This window comes from Harmonia axyridis, chromosome 3 (assembly GCF_914767665.1).
Source record: "Harmonia axyridis chromosome 3, icHarAxyr1.1, whole genome shotgun sequence".
NCBI lineage: Eukaryota > Metazoa > Arthropoda > Insecta > Coleoptera > Coccinellidae > Harmonia > Harmonia axyridis.
Window position 1 is genome coordinate 251,797 of NC_059503.1, and position 18,644 is coordinate 270,440.

The window sequence follows — 18,644 nt, forward strand, 5'->3', positions numbered from 1 at the left end:
TCTTCTAGTAAAATTTTCTCAAAAGGACTTTTTTCTAGGATTTGGTAGGGTCATCTGCTAAGAATAACTCAAACAAGGATTCGGTGAGGGTAGCTAATTACAGGATTCTATCTAAGTTGGGCCGCGGAAAAAAATAGTTACGTAAGATGCGGACAGAGGGCAGACTGAACCCCCTTGATAATGTTACCACAAAATTCGAAATAACTCAATTTTGGGGGCGTCTAGGGAGGAACTGATTGCAAATAAGAATTCTGCATGGAAAATATGTCTATGGTATAACCACCCTCGAATCAACTCTTGTTACGCCAATGGAAAAAAGAGTAGTTATGTTTGTCATGAGCACAGAAGGTCCCATTTTATTTCTGAATGAAAGAAAAAAACAATATTTATATTGTATATCAAAATAATTCATTGAGACCCTTTACTAAAGTGTAATCTAAAATCTTTTGAATAATTTATGATATCAACCAAGAAATTTAAAGTATTTTAATTAATTTGATAATGCAAATCTGTGGGCATAATTTATGTCATCGTCAATAACGTCAATTGCCATTGATCAGAAAATATTTTGAATTTACTTTAAGTCATAACAACATCAACTCTAATGTAACTGATTAGTTATTACTGCTAGTGCAAATACAAAACACATATGTACTCACTTCATGACAGCTAATAGTTATGGATTTTTAATCAGTATTCTGTGCTATTACTTTGATTACTCATTATTTAATATTTGAGCCATCTCGTAATAATAAGTGGTCCGTAAAAAGCGAGTAACTTGAAAACCATTTTGACCAAATTCATACTTGGGATCGCTGATGCTGCAAATCGTTTGTGTTAATTAAACCGTCAGCCTTCTGAGCACTGCAATATACAAGCAAATTATAAAAAACTGATCCACAATTTGTGTTGTGTTGAATTCTTGTGAATGGTGAAAAAATGGAGAAATCCATTTCTGTTGATAGTTCCTATCAGTGTATTGATGAAAAACCTGTAATTTCTTCGAATGAAGAGTGAGTATCTATCTCATAAGAAATATAGCATACCCAGATTTAATATTAAGCTCTTTGTATGCCTATTCGAAAAAGTTTATTGGGCTATTTCCATCATCTGTGCGGTTGGTTGTTTCCGACGTTTCCGCAAGCATTGAAGCATGCTTACCGAAACTTCAGAAACAACCAAAAGACAGCAGGCGAATACTTGCCCAAAAAGTCGGAAACTACCAACCGCACAGATAAATTATCTAACAAATTTTGCTTGTTTACCAATGTTTTCAATTGAATTTCTTTTTCAGTTCATTATGTCATGGAGAAGTTGGGGTGAAATCTGAAAATATGAATATTAAAGAAGAGTTTGAAGTTAGCAATGGAATATATGACCCAAATATAAATATTTATAATGAAGAAATAAGTGATCTGAAGCCAGTTATTGATTCAGAAAAAACTGAACAAGAGGAATGTGATGAATTAAGTGATCTGAAGCCGGTTGTTGATTCAGAAAAAACTGAAGAAGGGGAAGAGGAATGTGATGAAGTGAATGGTAATGAAAATTCAGTCCGTTCAAAGGATAATAAGTGTCAATTTTGTGATTTTTCTACAAATTGGAAACGTTCGCTTAGAAATCATATTGAAGCAGTCCATTTGAATCTGAAGCAACATAAATGCCTTTTATGTGACTATGGTGCTAATTCAAAACATCGTCTTAAACTTCATATAGAATCTATTCATATGGATATGGAGAAAAAATATAAGTGCGAATTATGTGATTATAATACAGAATGGAATCTCTCCCTGAAAAGTCATATAGAATCAGTTCATTTGAATCTAAAGAAACATAAATGTCACCAATGTGACTATGCTGCAAATAGCAAACTTGGTCTTAAAAGACATATAGAATCCATTCATTTGAATTTGAAGCAACATAAGTGCCACCTATGTGAATATGCTGCAAATAGTAAAGTATATCTAAAAAGACATATTGATTCTGTTCATTTGAATTTGAAGGAACATAAATGTGAATTATGTGACTTTGCTACACACTTGAAGTATTACTTGAAAAAACATGTAGAATCTGTTCATACGAATTCAATTAAGTATAGGTGTCACCAATGTGATTTTACCTCAGATTGGAAAACTTCCCTCAAAAACCATGTTGATTCTGTTCATATAAATCTGAGGACACATAAATGCGAATTGTGTGACTATGCTTCTAATACGAAATATTTCCTCAAATTGCATGTAAATTCTGTTCATTTGAATATCAAAAAACATAAGTGTACCTTATGTGAGTTTGCTTCAACCAGAAAAGGCGATTTGAAAACTCACATAAATCGGGTACATTTGAAACTGATAGACGAAACGAAAAAATGTAGCTTATGTGATTATGTTGCACATTCAAAAAGTTATCTGCAACGACATATAGATACTGTACATTTTCATAAAAAGCTACATAAATGTACCCTATGCGATTATGCTACTAACAGAAAAGCCAATTTCAAAACTCATACTGATACGGTCCATATCAATTTGGAGGAAACTAAAGAAATTTCAACAAATCTCTGAAAGGGAATTTCTCTTACTGTTTGAGAAGTAGAAGTTTTGTATGTTCCAATATGTGTCTAATAAAACAGATGTTTCACTATGTAATTATAAAGGAAATAATGAACAAGTTTCACTCCATTCTTTTACAACGTGAGACCGATATTTCCCAACTTAAATTATAACTTGCAAAGAGATTTTTTTATCAACGTCTGATTAGTCTTTGCCAATATTGATATTGTATAATTTAAGTAGTAGTAGTAATAATTCTTTATTGCTCATAAAAAAACAAATGTCCATTGACCTAAGGTCCTTCAGCCTCACTTTAAGAATATTTTGTGTATTCTTTAACTGAATCGTTCAGATTAACTTGTGCCTTATCACAACCATCAAATAAAAGTACTATCTATTCATTTTAATGACTGTATTAAAGAATTATTGTTGAAAATGTTCTCTTTCATCCTTTATTGTAAACAAAAATTGGACCACCATCATCCTGCCATCTTGAAATTTGGTTTAAAACTTAGAGGCAAAGCATTTGAAGTAAATTTCATTGAGCCCAGCTGTCCTATACACAATAACTCTCGATTGGAATTAGAAAAGTGAAATTATCAGGGTTCGAATATTTCATTTAAGTTGCAATGGGTATTGCTAGAAATATCAAAGGCGCATAACTGAAATAATTCTTAACTAACTTTTTAAACACTTTGAATTTTCTATAGTTCTCTTTATACCTAGATTAATATAAATATCAAATTGAGGCAGAAAATGAGAAAACATTAAGGGATGTTGAATGATCGAAGTCAGGAAAACAATATTTATATTATATATTTTTGAGTATTGGTATTTATAAAATACAAAGTATCAATTTGTCAGCGCCAACTATATTGGTCCAAAGTACTCTTTATCAAGAGATAAAAGATTTTTTCAAGATTTACATTCTACTTTCTCAATTCCAACATAGATGACGCTGTATACCATTCTAGAACATTTTTCTAATAGATCCCTTTTTTTAATTTTTGAAAAATGTATGTTTTTTCAGTTATTTCTCTCGAAATCTCTCTTCCCAATAACACAATGATTTCAAATTTATATTGGCTCAGGAAAAAATAATCACCGGAAAAAATGTACTGTGAATTGAAGAATATTGCTACGAAATTTATCAATGTTCATTCTTCCGAATAACGGAAAAGAATGAAGCGTATAGAAATCACCGAGTACTGATCAGGAAAAAGCAACAATAAATAATTTGGACGCTATAGTGGCGAAGAATATCATCTTTGCAGCCTCATTCCAGCATGATGATCGAGTACTTTCACTTCAACTTGTTCGAGACCGTGATTGCATGCAGTGACAACCTTTTGAAATCATGCGCGAAAGTTGAGAGATACTGAAGCATGCAAAAAGCAAGGATCCATTCGCTGAGCGTGCTCATGAAATGCCAGCCCCATCCTGCCTCGTCCTGTTTCCACATGGGGTTGATCGTTTTTGTCGAATTTGCATTACCTGAAAATACCACGAAACAGTTCATCCATTCTATCACTAAATTACCACTCCAATGAATTCTTGAACATGTACAGTGGGCAATTAAAATCGTCTTATTGTGTTTATACCTACTCTGTGCGAAAACCGTCTCTGTTTCCAGGCATTATTTATGATTAATGTTTTCTCTTCTCTCTTCCAGGTCAGAAATTCATTTGGAAGCTTGTTAGATAATTAGGTATTGTTTTTTTTTCTATTGAACTATTGAAAGCGCAAAACTTTAAAGGGTAATGATTTGAGTTTGGCATCTTTTATAATGAGAAAATTTGTACAGGGTGGCCCAAATCCGTAGATTGTTGGGTTACTCGATATTGAAGGGTTTTCCAATGAGCTAGGTTTTATTTTGAAATTAAAATATTTCAAGAGAAATCAATGGATGTTTATCTCATTGTGACAAGGAAGGTATAGTAACGGGTGTTTTTTTTCGAGGTATATAACTTTAAGTTGGCATTACTGTTTAAGATGGCGACCGATTTAACAACTGTCAAGTGATTTATTCTCAGTTTGGTTTGGCAATTCATCATGAATAGACTACGTATCGCGCACTACGTCCATTAGCGATGAAGCGCACTTCTGGTTGAATGGCTACGTCAACAAACAAAACTGCCGCATTTGGAGTGAAGCTAATCCTCAAGTGTATGTCGAAACACCGTTACATCCAGAAAAACTGACTGTTTGGTGCGCTTTATGGGCTGGTGGAATCATTGGTCCGTACTTCTTCAAAAACGATGATGGCCCGAACGTTACAGTCAATGGTGATCGGTATAGAGCCATGATTACTAACTTTTTCATTCCCGAATTGAACAACCATGATGTCCAGGAGCTGTGGTTCCAACAAGACGGCGCAACATGTCACACAGCTCGTGCCACAATCGATTTATTGAAAGACACGTTTGTTGACCGCCTAATTTCATGTTTTGGACCTGTCAATTGGCCTCCAAGATCTTGTGATTTAACACCGCTAGACTACTTTCTGTGGGGCTATGTAAAGTCATTGGTCTATGCGGATAAGCCACAAACCCTTGACCATTTGGAAGACAACATTCGCCGTGTCATTGCCGATATACGGCCACAAATGTTGGAAAAAGTCATCGAAAATTGGACGTCCAGATTGGACTACATCCGAGCCAGCCGTGGAGGTCATATGCCAGAAATCATATTTAAAATGTAATGTCACAAGATTATCTTGCGGATAAATAAAATTCATGTCAATCGAATAATCCATCGTTGTTTTATTGCAATTTAAAATTCTATAGCTCTGAAAAAACACCCTTCATTAACGATGGAAGTCGATATCGGCCAAATGGCCGCTACGGTAGCACAATATCCTTTTCATTAAATTTTCCATTACCTATTTGCATATTTGTGGCTGTAGGTGCTCTATAACTTCACGAATTCCATCTTTGAGGTCTTGAATCGATTGAGGACCATTGGCATAGACCTTATTCATAGCCTATATGGACTCTCTTTTATATTCGATACTTGAATAAAAGAAACTCATGTGGTTTCAATTTTTTTCTCGAAACGATGCCAAACTCAAAAACATTTTTGAACTGATGATTTCTTCTCAATATCGAATAGAATACCAACCTTGATTTTTTCCGACAACACCCGCTATCACTGCAAACAGGAAGACAAATATAAAAGAAATTATTGTCCCAGCAGCCAGCACAACCCTTATCCAGTTCAGGGTCTTATTGCCCAAGAGCGGGTATATTTTGAACGAGATATAGCTCTGAAACGAAAGTTAGAAGCTTGGGAAGTCACTTAGTTTTAGAATTAAGGCTCCCACAAACCAACACGATTCATTTGTAGCTGATCTCTTAGAAAAAGGACAATGGGAATATTCAGCGGATATGCCGCGTAAGTGTGTGGGAGCCTTTAGAACAAAATCTTCACCTGTAAACAGATATAGGCGCCTCCAACTCCAAAAGCTAAAAGTGCTCCAATTAGATGGACTACCAGAGCGTTCTTCTCTTGGAAGTTCCCAACTATACTGATGCCGAAGGCCGCCAATAATCCCATGATACAAGTTTTTCCATTCAGTCTCTCGACTACGAAGGGAACTTGATTGTTTTGATGGAGATCTCGCAGCTGCAGATATCGAAAGTAGGCGGAAAACCCAACTGAAAATAGATTAGAGGAATTACAGATCAACTTCTTAATTGGAAACGGTTTTTAGGATTACATATTAATCACTAACTTCAATAGATTATAATGGAATTCAAAATTATCTTTCAACTTGGGAAGCATACAGATAAAAATAAATAATTGGGTAGGTACGTTAAGTAAGTGATAATGTTTTTAAGGATATATTCTGATTGAATTGGATTTCCTAAAACAAAAAACTGGCTGATAACATTACATATTTAAAATTTATTACACCTGGCAATAAACACAATAAACACAATAAACAATAAGATATAATAGTATATTAAGTATCAAGAACGGTTTGGAGACCAGCAGTTTTTTGAAGTGTCTGCTCTAGGTACCTGAAGGATTTTTCAATAAGAGGTTTTATTTTGAATAGCCCGCTATTTGGGAAACTGTCACTTTTGAAGCTGTAATATTTTGACATTTGACAAGTAAAAGGACGCCATTACTAAAAATTGAAGGATACACGCTTCAACAACGCATTGTAATTGTGAAAATTCACTACAAAAATAGTGAAAATTTTGCAGTCACACTTCGCAAAACTAAAGCACTTTGGCACTTGTTGAAATGTTAGGAAAAGATAATAATGTAGCTCGTAGTGTTGGCGGGAATTCGTTTGTATAAAGATTCAGATCTTAACGTTTATTTTCAACATGACGGCTCTACATGCCACACAAGCAACGAGACAATCGCAAGAAAAGTTTCTTGGATAATGTCTTTGCCAATTGATTCAAAAGCTTAAACATTAAATTTGTAAAGTAATCGAGGATATACACCGCAAATGTTCGAATTGGTCATGGAAAATTTCATTAAAAAGATATGATTTAAGTGATATCGTTTTGCATCATACATGGCATACTTACCTTCCTCTTGCAATGAAATAGACATCAATTGATTTCTCTTAAATTATAAATACTCGTTTTTTATATATCAAAATGGAACCTCTTATTGGAAAAGCTTCTATTTTCTTGACAAAAAGTGCACTCACCTAATAAAGCCCCCAAGTTGAGCAATTGCCCGAAAATACAACTTTCAGGAGAAAACGTTCCTGTATCGCTTATGTAAGGAAAGAGAGGAGTGACATCTTCATGAGCAACTGCTATAGAATACCTAAAACAAACAGTTTGGGCCTCCAACATAGCAAAATATTTTAAACTCTATGCAAAAATTATCTCATGAAATGACACAACCCAAACAAAAACCATCAAAATAAATTATTCAGAAACAGAAATAATAAATAGAAATCTATGGACAGCTTATCATAATCACAGAAGATTTGAAAATTTAATTCATTCGTGTACTTACGACAGTATGAATGTTACTGGGAAGAGAACGGCTATAGCAATAGGCAGATAATGTAGTTTTTCGAAAGCCATGTTCACTTCTCAGAAACCCTATCCAAACACATCAGCCCACAAGAAAACAAACGCCGACCTTTTTCCATCAACTGAATGGTCCGTTTCTCGAAATACACAAATCGATCAGTAATTCAATGGAAATGCCATAATATCCTAGACAATATCAACGTCAAGTTCCATTTATACGATCTGATAGTCGTCGATAAGTACAGAGATAACTTGATGATTCTATTCAATGGATTATTTATTTTATCTTCGTTGAAAAACGTAATGAAATTACGCATGATTGAAATACAGAGTCATTTATAACGTTTCCGTAATAATTCTTTTTCAATTACGAATTTTTCTATGACGAATAGGAAGCAAGTTCAGTTTTGGGCTCAGAAGCAAGTAAAGTGTACTGAGTAGAATTTGTTACTGTTTTATACTACTTCTTGTTATTTGTTAACTCAGAACCAAAATATTCATTCCAGAGTAGTTTGGATTGGGATAATTGAAAGAAAAAAATTAAAATAACGTTTATTCACCACAAAGAATAAAAATACAAAAATACATGTTTGAATGGAACGATAGTTAATATATTTCTACTTTTTAGTTCTAAAAATTATCATGTTTCGCTATACAGTTGTTTTTGAGAACGTATAGAAGCTACTGCGTAGCAAAACAACAATTATAATTTTTAGAATTGAAAAGTGTAATAACTGTCATTTTTATTCCGATTTAAAATAAATTTCCATCAAGTAGAGACCGAGACAATCCAATAAATAATTGAAGTGACTAAATATATTTTATCATAGAAGTTCTAATTTAAGAATTTGCTGATAGTACTATAATCATTCTATTTGATTCAATTGACTGATATACAATCGAGTTTGATAATTGTCTAAACGAAATTATATAAAAATATATGCATAGTAATGACGGTAAAAAGTAAATTTCCAAATATAACATAAGGAAGACTTAAAACATAAAATTCGTGATGAAACAGTCGCAAATGTGCGAATTGGCGATGGAAAATTTCATGGAAATAATATTGTGCTGCAACCATAGCCGTGGCGATCATTTGGCTGATATCTTTTTCCATCGTTAATGGCATACCTTCCTCCAATGAAATAAACATCTATTTATTTGTCTTCAAATATACTCTTTTTTTCAAATCAAAATGATATATCTCATTGGAAAACCTATTGGAGGACTTTTCATATGAATATTTTGTCCAATATTTACATAACATCAGTGAAAATTTTGTGAGGAAATCGATTTACGTCATTATTTATTCTGTTACTAGTTCAAATGTCCCAAATCTTATTTGTTGGAAATAACGAATCAAAATCACTCCCTCTTTCGTAAGATGCGAAAAACAACACACTCATTCGACCCATCGGTAAAACAAAATCTAATCAGTTCCGTCAGCCGGTTTTTCCTATCTCCAGAAAATATTTGCTTCTAAAGTTCATCATACCCGCCCATCCTTGACGTCATCATTCAGGTCCCCATTCAGAAGTCGTCTTAAGTTAAGACAACTTGTTAGCGTGACTGCTTAACACCGGTTTGCACGAATACCTATTCCAGATTACTGAGTCACTTGGAAAGAAGGTGACGATTATCGATATAGCTATCCTTTCTTATTGTCCCAAGACCGAAGACTGCGAATGTTTTGCTATGAACGACGCTACAAACGTAAACACTCGACGCTCTTTAATTTATTTCAAGCGGAAGGTAGTGTATTGTTTTTGTTTATAAGCCTCCAATTACGTGATTTGCGGCTGAGCCTTGAACAAGATCAACAATCTAGACAGGTTTTTCTTGATCAGTCGTTTCGTCTACGAAGGTGAGAACTTGAAAACGTCCAGCTACTTCAAACTGTGGTGAGATCTTGTGCAGTGTTATATTCAGGCGTAAGGTGGGTTTGAAAAATTGATAACTTTTCGGAAATATATTGCTTTTCCTTCAAATGAGTTGGAATTTTATTGGTTTATTTATTGCCCGATAAATTATAGCTCATTCTACAGATTACAGTCATCCAAGGAATTTTTAATTTTAGTTTTTTATTTCGACTTTCAATTTCCTTTCAGAAATTAATTAGAATTCGACTGATTAGGTAAACGATACATATAAAATTTATTAAGCTTTATTCGAAAGGACCGATTCAGTTGCTAATATTATTTTTAAGCAATTGTACCCTGAACAGAAAGTTATACCGCCACGTTGTATGTAATTTTTAAATATTTAACCGGGAATGTTCCCAAAAGATGAGGTACGACACATTGATGACAAATCAAGAATGAAACATATCTTATATACAGGATATTCTGGAATCAGAATTGGTGTTTTTTTTGGAAAATGCTTCTTCGATTCTTCTTAAGAGCAAAAATCACAAAATATGGTATAAATCTTTATAATAATTTAGATTTTCCTGAGGATTGTTTACATTTTTTCTCTCGAGATAGTAGATATGACAAAACAACAGGAAACTAAAAAGTGTAGTACTTATATATTGCATCAAAGTTTATTACATTTTTCTTAACTACTTCTGGAGGAATGAAGTGGACACTGTTCCAAAAAAAAAATCACCCTGTAGATTTGGATTCAAAATTAGCATATCACATGACGAAAACTTTAAATTGAAAAAAACTATGACAAATTTGAGTTTAATATCATGTGCGTTTCTACCTCCAAATCAGGAACAGCCTGTATACTCATAGTTTAGTAGTAAATCCATGAAAATTTCAATTAGGTACGTCTAAAACTGGGTTTCAATGGTTTCCCAACAACTACATGTTCCAATTTTGAGGCAACATTTCTATGACGAGAAGTTTTCAAATCGGTTTGCATTCAATAGAAATTGGAGAGGTTTCGAAATGCATAAGTACTCAGCAATCAGAAAATCAGAAAAGTAGGTTTAAAATTTTGCCTTGGCGCCATCAGTTTGAGACGCATTTGATTGACATTTTCGTAGTATCTTAAAATTTAAAGTTTCTAAGATTTTCCGTGAATTACTGTAATTTCTAGATGGCAACATCGTTATCGAAACGATTTGTATAACGTTTATTAAAATTAGGTGGCATAGAGTGTGGTAATTACAACTTTTGTATAATATCATGTCGACCGTGAACCCAAAAAACACTTATCGTTTGAGACAATTTCCTGCATCAAATTCGAAAAATACAGGCATCGTGATGAAATAATATCTCTCTTCTGTCTCAAAAATGCCTCATCTTACTCATAGATTCTAATTCAATTTCAGCCCAACAAAATGCTCTATCAAATTCGGCATGAATCCAATTATTGCGGTATCCATAAGGAAACCACTTAATGTAATGATAGAATGTCGTTTCCTTAATGAATTATCTGTTAGGATGATTGGTTATCGATGATCTGATGATGAAACATTAGCTTATTTCCAATGCCATGGAGATTTGTGGTCGATACACGTGAGAATCAACAGAAATTTTAATGAGCTAATTGATTGATATTAGAGTAGTTGGATGTATCATCTGTTTGTTGACTCTCACGACTGAACAGTGAATTCAACTAGATTTATTGTTGTCTGGACTGAATAAATTATGAATCGCGTGTGGAAAATTATGGAAACTCGTGGAGGATATACTAACGAAGTTAATCCTCCTTGGGAGAATGTTTAGAATTGGGATGGTACAAAGCAGCGGAAGAAAAAATTTAAGAACGTTACAAACACGCGATTATTTAATTGACTGTTATATGCAGTAGATACGGGATTTAGCAAAAAATAAACGCCGTATGTTTAACTCATTCGTTCATTCGGCATTGTTAGTCCCAAAACTATTGGTATTGAGAAAAAATATACACTGTGCAAAAAAATTAACGGACATTATGGAAATCTCAAATTCATTCTACAACTGAAGGTGTTCTCAATGATAATTATTTTTATCAGAATTATGCATGCATATGTTATCCACTTTCAACGTTTTTCTTCAATACAGATGTTTTTTCCTAGCAGGAATAAAAAAAGATGAGATTATCAGATTTTGAATGTATTGGCTCCATTCTGAAATCAGTTGTTCTCGATCAATTCTGGTGATCAATAGTTTTTCTTTCGTTTGATTCTCTACACTCGATCGCTATGCAACGCGAAACACGCAATTTGCCCAAGCGGTAGTTTTGCGAGAAGAAGTATGGACATACACAAGAATTGCAGAAAGGTTTGGAGTTTTCCATACAAGTGTGTCCAGAATGTTGCAGCGATTCAGGGAGACAGGTATGAATGTCCGAAGACCAGGACAGGGTAGACCACGGGTAACAACTGCCATTCAAGAACGTTTTTTTGAGAGTTTCTTTCTACTACTGGTTTCGGGGGAGGATCGATTATGGTATGGGGTGGAATATCTTTGACTGCTCGCACAGACCTAGTGATCGTTGATTTTGGAGCTATGAATGCTGATAGGTATATATATTCTTGAAGAGCATGTAGTGCCATTTGCCCCATACATTGGTGAAAATTTCATTTTTATGGACGATAATGCCAGACCCCATCGTACGCACTTCGTTCAGGAGTACCTTGAAGAGGTTGAAGTCACTCGAATGGAATGGCCAGCAAGAAATCCAGATCTCAATCCGATTGAGCAGGTTTGGGACAACCTCAATAGAAGGCTGAGAAATTCAGAAAATCATCTGGCTACTCTTAATGACTTAGGAATCCAACTCAGAGAAATCTAGGAAGGATTAGATCAGAACATTTTAAGATCACTCATTTTGAGTATGAACCGTCGTTGCCGAGCTGTAATTAACGTAAGGGGTGGAAATACCAAGTATTATATCACTTATCAGCATTCCAGTATTTTGAAAATTGTTTATTTCTCTTCTTTCACATGAGATTCGGTGAAATCCTGAATTTTTCTTCCATTTAATGTGTCTTGTTTCGTTCAAAACCTTCCCGAGAGAACATAAAAAATAAGTTATAAAGTCAATGTAGAGTTAACTTTCATTAAAATTGAGATTTTCAGAATGTGCGTTAATTTTTTTGCGCAGTGTATATTATGGAAAATATTTTTTTAGTTTAATATATTCTTGTAAGAGTTCAATACGAAATTTTCCCACTTTCTCGACAGAAAAGCCATTTCAGAATGCGGTTTTTTTTATTGAAGGAAATCAAAATTCCTTCCACTATCGCCATTTCCCGTTTCAATAGATCTACGCCACATATTGACCCTAGATATTATTACGGTCCTACATCGACCGTTGACGGATACCACACATTTCATCTCTTATCCCACAATTTTCGATATTCCAGATGCCCGCAGCGATAGCTTTGGTCCTGTCGGGACTCCTCTTGATAGTCCCCGATAGCACCCCCTTACCCTTGGATTCCCCCTGCCCCGAGATATTCCGATACGAGCAAGTTTCAGAGGGGACTTGGAGGGCCAACTTGACTTTGATATCCGAATCGGATTTGGAGGGAGTTTGGGTCAGACTGCTCACCAAACCCAAGTTGGAGGAAGTCGTGGTTTCGGTAAGTTTGAGTTTTGGGAGGCAAACAACTTGCCGATTTGGAGGGTTGTTCCGGAATATTAAAACTATCGAATTGACCTGATGTTGACGATTTTAAATGCTCCACACACTACACGATTAGACCGAAGAACTGGACTTGAAGACAGAAATATGACGATCGAGTATCTGAAGGACATCGTGAATTTTGTTACACAGCTTCAGTACACATCTGCGGAAACCTATCCAGTCTGGAATTCTTAAAAAGGTTACAAAACAGAAAACGAATAGCTGCTGTTGCAATAATTTTATTATTGCGTAATAAAGTTAGAAGGAAAATACGTTCTTGATTTGAAGAATGGTTGCTAGATAGAGATTCCTTTGCCAATCTGAATATAATTAATTTCTATCTATAGAGTCGAGATAAAAAAACATAAACAAACAAACATGTTGATATAACGAGAATCTTGTGCGATTTATGTAAGGTGAGGACGTTGCCAGGTGACTCAAGTACCGCCCCGTCACCAGGCAACGGGTGACGGGTGAGGGGCGGTACTCGAGTTACCTGGCAACGGCCGAATTTATCAAATTACATATTGTTTAGGTTGTAATTTCAGCTTTATCGTATTATCAAGGGTGTCGATGGTGAATCAAATCAACAATTCTCAACTCTACAGGGTGTCCCATAAAGACCACGTCAAACCGAGGGAGAATGTAGATCAAAGGATAACCCACCTGCTATGACAAAATTCCCATTATAAAAGTCTTACCGTTTTCGAGATATTTTTTTTTTTAGAAAATAATGAAATTTTCCCTCTTTCAATAGTTTTTTCCTTGCGGTTGGTACAATTTTACAAATGATTTTAACGTTTACATCAAAAACATCCTCCGAACATTTTCAAGGGGGGCTATGAGAAATATTTTTATTGGAAATTTTGGTAGTGCATTATTTTGTTCATGAATTTTCGCCCATCGTAGTGGAACCAAAATGTACCGAACAACTGCTGCACATTACACCAATAAATTGTCTATTTTATAGTGATTTCAGACAGGTATCACACAAGTCACTTGTTATTCAAAGAAAAAAGATATGGCTGTTTTTATCCAAATGGGTACGTTTCTGAAAAAATCAAGTTTCTCAATTCTGTTAGAAATCTTCCCTCGGTATGACGTGGTCTTTACGGGACACCTTGTATATGTATGTATACCTATTAAAGAAATACATTGTGCGCGAATTATTGGGAACATGATAGTATATATTATATTATATATATTAGTACTTCCGCTAATATTTTAGAGGCAGCAAATAATGTACAGGGTATCCCAAATTCTATGCTCACTGAAAGCATCTCGAGAACTATAAAACTTAGAGAAAATATCTTCAAGGACCTCCTTTTTCTCTTTTCGAAATAATAAGATATCAAAAAGCAAATCATAGATATATTTATACGTTCTCGAGTTACAGGGAGTTTCTGAAAAATGAATGTTGCAAATATTTCGCTTTATCTTCTGCTTCTACCGATTTTACTATATCGAATAGTTGCCAGTATTAGGTAGGGGTAAGGAATATTGCAAAGGCCGATATGATGTTATAATTACTTTTAAAGACCCAGTATAATCTAGTATACTTATCATGAATTATCATGATTCTTTGAGATGAATATTTTATATTTTTAAGGACGAATTCGAGGTGAGATATAATGGAACTGAGGAAGTCAGGCTGGCCAACAGAAAATTCCACCTAGAAGCTGCCGTTCCCACGAGTCTGACAGTAAGTGGTAAGCTCATCAACGGAGAGCTTCCTGAACTGATATCAGTGATACTAAATGGAAAATTGATATGTTCTTCTGAACAGATGTAAGTATTCAGCAGAGTTCATACCTAGTATATTTCACGATACTGTTTGACTCGATCTTGCTATACAAGTGAATTAATTGCAGCAGCGGAAGTACCTTGTACAACGGAGACTTCAACAACAAAAAATACCTATCCACAATAAAAACCACCACTACTAACATCCAAAACACTTCCACCTCCAACAACACCAAATGCGGCAAAGCCCTACTCTTAAACTCCCTAATACCAAACGACAACATCAAAGTCCTCCCAGGAGAATGGCCTTGGCAAGCCGGCATCTTCAAAGATGTCAACGGAAGCCAAACTCTACTTTGCGAAGCTACCCTCATCTCTGAAGACACCCTTCTAACCTCAGCCCACTGCGTCACTTGGCAAGAATCTAACCTCCCTGTAACCGCCAGCCTCCTCTCAGCTAGACTGAAGAATCTCAACGTCCAAGAGGCAAACGAAGACGATATCTACAAGGTGAAGACTGTCATTGTTCATCCAGATTTCGACGAGAAGAGTTTGAAGAACGACGTGGCCATAGTGAAGCTACTGAGTGGTCCAGGTTTGGATGAAGCTGTTCAACCTATATGTCTTCCGAGCTCTGGAAAGCTGCCAGAGGGTTCTTTCGTTTTGGGGTACGGTTTTAAGGAAGATGGAACCTTGTTAAATTTGGGGGTTGCTAAGGCTGTTCCATTGGCTGATAATCAGTGTTCGAGCTTGGAGCCGTCGTATGGACCCTTGATAAACGATGACAACTACTGTGCGACTTACGTGCAAGGTAATTTGAGGTTATATGCTTCATAAGTTTTCATCGAACATTATTTGTTAACAGCTATAGGCAGCTATGTATTTTGCTAGTTTTGAGAATTTCAAGGATTTGATATAGCTACTTCAACCGTATTATCCATTGTGAAGACTTTAAATCTAGACGTCATATTGAAAACACTTCGACCTAAGGATATTTTCACATGTTTCTTGTGAATTCAATAATTGCATATCTTTCGTAATGGATCTTCTCATTTCTATTTTAATACTGATTTTTTAGGTCACGAGATTTGCATAGGAAGTTCTGGGAGTGGAGTGATGGACGTGAAATCAGATTCTGAGTACACTTGGGAGCTGAGGGGAGTGGTTAGCGTAGGAAGAGCTTTGCACGAGAAGTTTAGATGCGACCAGAACAGTCCTATTTTGATTGCAGACGTGTCGAAATACCTCAAGTGGATCAAGTCGAATATTTCGTGAACAAAGTTGGAGAATTCCCAAGAATCAAGTACCTTAAGACGAAAGATAATTGTACATTGAGGTGTCGTAGATATTCTGAATGAAAACATTTTGATACAAGATGAGTTTTATAAGACTTGTGGAGTTTTGACCATAAATATGAATTTGTAATAATTTTTCTATAGGTATTAAAAATACTACAAGATATTTTATTTTCAATATAAAACCCCTACCTGGTTTTTGATATAATGCAATCGAAATGAATATTAGAATATACAGGGAGTTTCAAAATTCAGTATCAAGATATTGAAGGAATATTTAGTTTCGAAATTTTTCTTATCTCTTTCAGTTTTTTTGATATTAAAACCAATTTTGAAACGGAGGCTAGGTTTTAGAACTTCATCCAGCATGTTAAGTGACTGTAAGGCTCTACAGGAGCCCTAAAAACATCTTTGTGATGCGCCGCATAAATACGAAATAATTTTTTTGTTTTCTTCAGAAACTTGATTATCTCTGGTTATTTTTCTGCACCTGCGTCAATTATCAATTAGCTACATTCAATTAAAACAAATAAAATCGAAAATAAAACAGCATTACAAAGCCCTCTGATTTTTATTCTCATTGTTTCGTTGGAAAATTTAATTAAATCTAGCTGATTCGTAATGGGAGCAAAAAAGCTGACACATGTTAATGGAAAAAATTGTCTCAATTTAACCTGGAAAAAGGCTTTTGAAATTTCGATAAGAAGTTTGGAAACATTCTTTATAGTTCGTACCCATGAATCTTTAGTGAAATGAAAAAAAAGTGACATTCAATAGGATTAATACCTACATTTCATCAAAGAAATATAAAGAATAAATTCTCTAAAAATCTCGAAAGCGAAATAAATAATTCTTGAGGTTAATGGAATTTTTCAATCCAACGTTCTGACGACTATCGATATCTCATCACATGAATCTATCATGTTTCCGCTAGACACTCGAAGTTTTTCTATATTTCAATTCTCTTCTTTCACTCCAGACAGACAACTACTAAATTTTGCATTGTGATCAACTTCGAACTCATAACGTTTAAAGTTTCCATTCGAGAACACGCTTCGAATCGATCGAAAGTATAGTATCGAACATGCAGACAAGAAAAGGAGTTAATAGAACCATGATGGAAAAACCATCGAAGGGAAATGTAAAATTAATTAAAATAACCTTTCAGCCAACTCGGCCATTTCGCGCTCCATTTCTGAATTAAAAAAGCCGGGAATCGAAAGTGGGCAATATTGGCAATCGGAACGAAATTCGCAGCGTTCAGCGAAATGTACTTTTTGAGGATAATTTAAATGCATGCGATTCCCAAAATAAAACGCTGCTAGAACAACCGTTCGCCTCTCGAAGGTATGCGAAATGCGTTCTATTCTTCCTTCCATGAATTCGTTGATATATTTGAATCATAAGCCTTTGGAATATTTCCATGAGAACTCTACAAATTTCCCTTGAGTAGGCTCTCGTTCACAGAAATTTTACGTACGCTGCCCTAAAATGGGAGAAAGTAGTGACCAGCGATGGACAGTACTTTGAATCATGAATGTATAGGGTGTTTTTTTCCGAGGTATATACCTTTAAGTTGGCATTACTGTTCAAGATGACGACCGATTTGACAGCTGTCAAGTGATTTTTTCTCAGTTTGGTTTGGCAATTCATCATGAATAGACTCACGCCTGAACAACGCTTGCAAATAGTGCAATTTTATTTCGAAAATAATGATTATGTGCGGAATACGTATCGCACACTACGTCCATTAGCTATGAAGCGCACTTCTGGTTGAATGGCTACGTCAACAAACAAAACTGCCGCATTTGGAGTGAAGCTCATCCTCAAGTGTATGTCGAAACACCGTTACATCCAGAAAAACTGACTGTTTGGTGCGCTTTATGGGCTAGTGGAATCATTGGTCCGTACTTCTTCAAAAAGGATGATGGCCAGAACGTTACAGTCAATAGTGATCGGTATAGAGCCATGATTACTAACTTTTTCATGATGTCCAAGAGCTGTGGTTCCAACAAGACGGCGCAACATGTCACACAGTTCGTGCAACAATCTATTTATTGAAAGACACGTTTGGTGACCGCCTCATTTCACGTTTTGGACCTGTGAATTGGCCTTCAAGATCTTGTGATTTAACACCGCTAGTCTACTTTCTGTGGGGCTATGTAAAATCATTGGTCTATGCGGATAAGCCACAAACCCTTGACCATTTGGAAGACAACATTCGCCGTGTTATTGCCGATATACGGCCACAAATATTGGAAAAAGTCATCGAAAATTGGACGTCCAGATTGGACTACATCCGAGCCAGCCGTGGCGGTCATATGCCAGAAATCATATTTGAAATGTAATGCCACAAGATTATCTTGCGGATGAATAAAATTCATGTCAATCGAATGATCCATCGTTGTTTTATTGCAATTTAAAGTTCTATAGCTCTAAACACCCTTTATAACAAGTTTTAAACAAAAAAGCCTCAAATTTCG

The 18,644-nt window shown here is 35.2% G+C and overlaps 3 protein-coding genes across 3 annotated transcripts; 2 read left to right on the top strand and 1 right to left on the bottom strand.

Annotated features, from left to right (window-relative positions):
* The first annotated feature begins 546 nt into the window (after nucleotides 1-546).
* Nucleotides 547-2,979, top strand: LOC123676360 (zinc finger protein 711-like). The gene is made up of 2 exons (XM_045612223.1): nucleotides 547-1,013; nucleotides 1,295-2,979. Exons 1-2 carry the CDS (start codon nucleotides 940-942, stop codon nucleotides 2,559-2,561), a joined length of 1,341 nt encoding a protein of 446 aa, XP_045468179.1. The 5' UTR covers nucleotides 547-939; the 3' UTR covers nucleotides 2,562-2,979.
* Nucleotides 2,980-3,340: 361 nt separating this feature from the next.
* Nucleotides 3,341-7,769, bottom strand: LOC123676396 (DNA damage-regulated autophagy modulator protein 2). The gene is made up of 5 exons (XM_045612275.1): nucleotides 7,539-7,769; nucleotides 7,222-7,343; nucleotides 5,979-6,205; nucleotides 5,670-5,814; nucleotides 3,341-4,043 (listed from the first exon to the last, which is right to left on the bottom strand). Exons 1-5 carry the CDS (start codon nucleotides 7,607-7,609, stop codon nucleotides 3,853-3,855), a joined length of 756 nt encoding a protein of 251 aa, XP_045468231.1. The 5' UTR covers nucleotides 7,610-7,769; the 3' UTR covers nucleotides 3,341-3,852.
* Nucleotides 7,770-9,243: 1,474 nt separating this feature from the next.
* LOC123675809 (phenoloxidase-activating factor 3-like) lies at nucleotides 9,244-16,325 on the top strand. The gene is made up of 5 exons (XM_045611330.1): nucleotides 9,244-9,494; nucleotides 12,861-13,079; nucleotides 14,733-14,911; nucleotides 14,995-15,677; nucleotides 15,945-16,325. Exons 2-5 carry the CDS (start codon nucleotides 12,861-12,863, stop codon nucleotides 16,139-16,141), a joined length of 1,278 nt encoding a protein of 425 aa, XP_045467286.1. The 5' UTR covers nucleotides 9,244-9,494; the 3' UTR covers nucleotides 16,142-16,325.
* The last annotated feature ends 2,319 nt before the right edge of the window (nucleotides 16,326-18,644 follow it).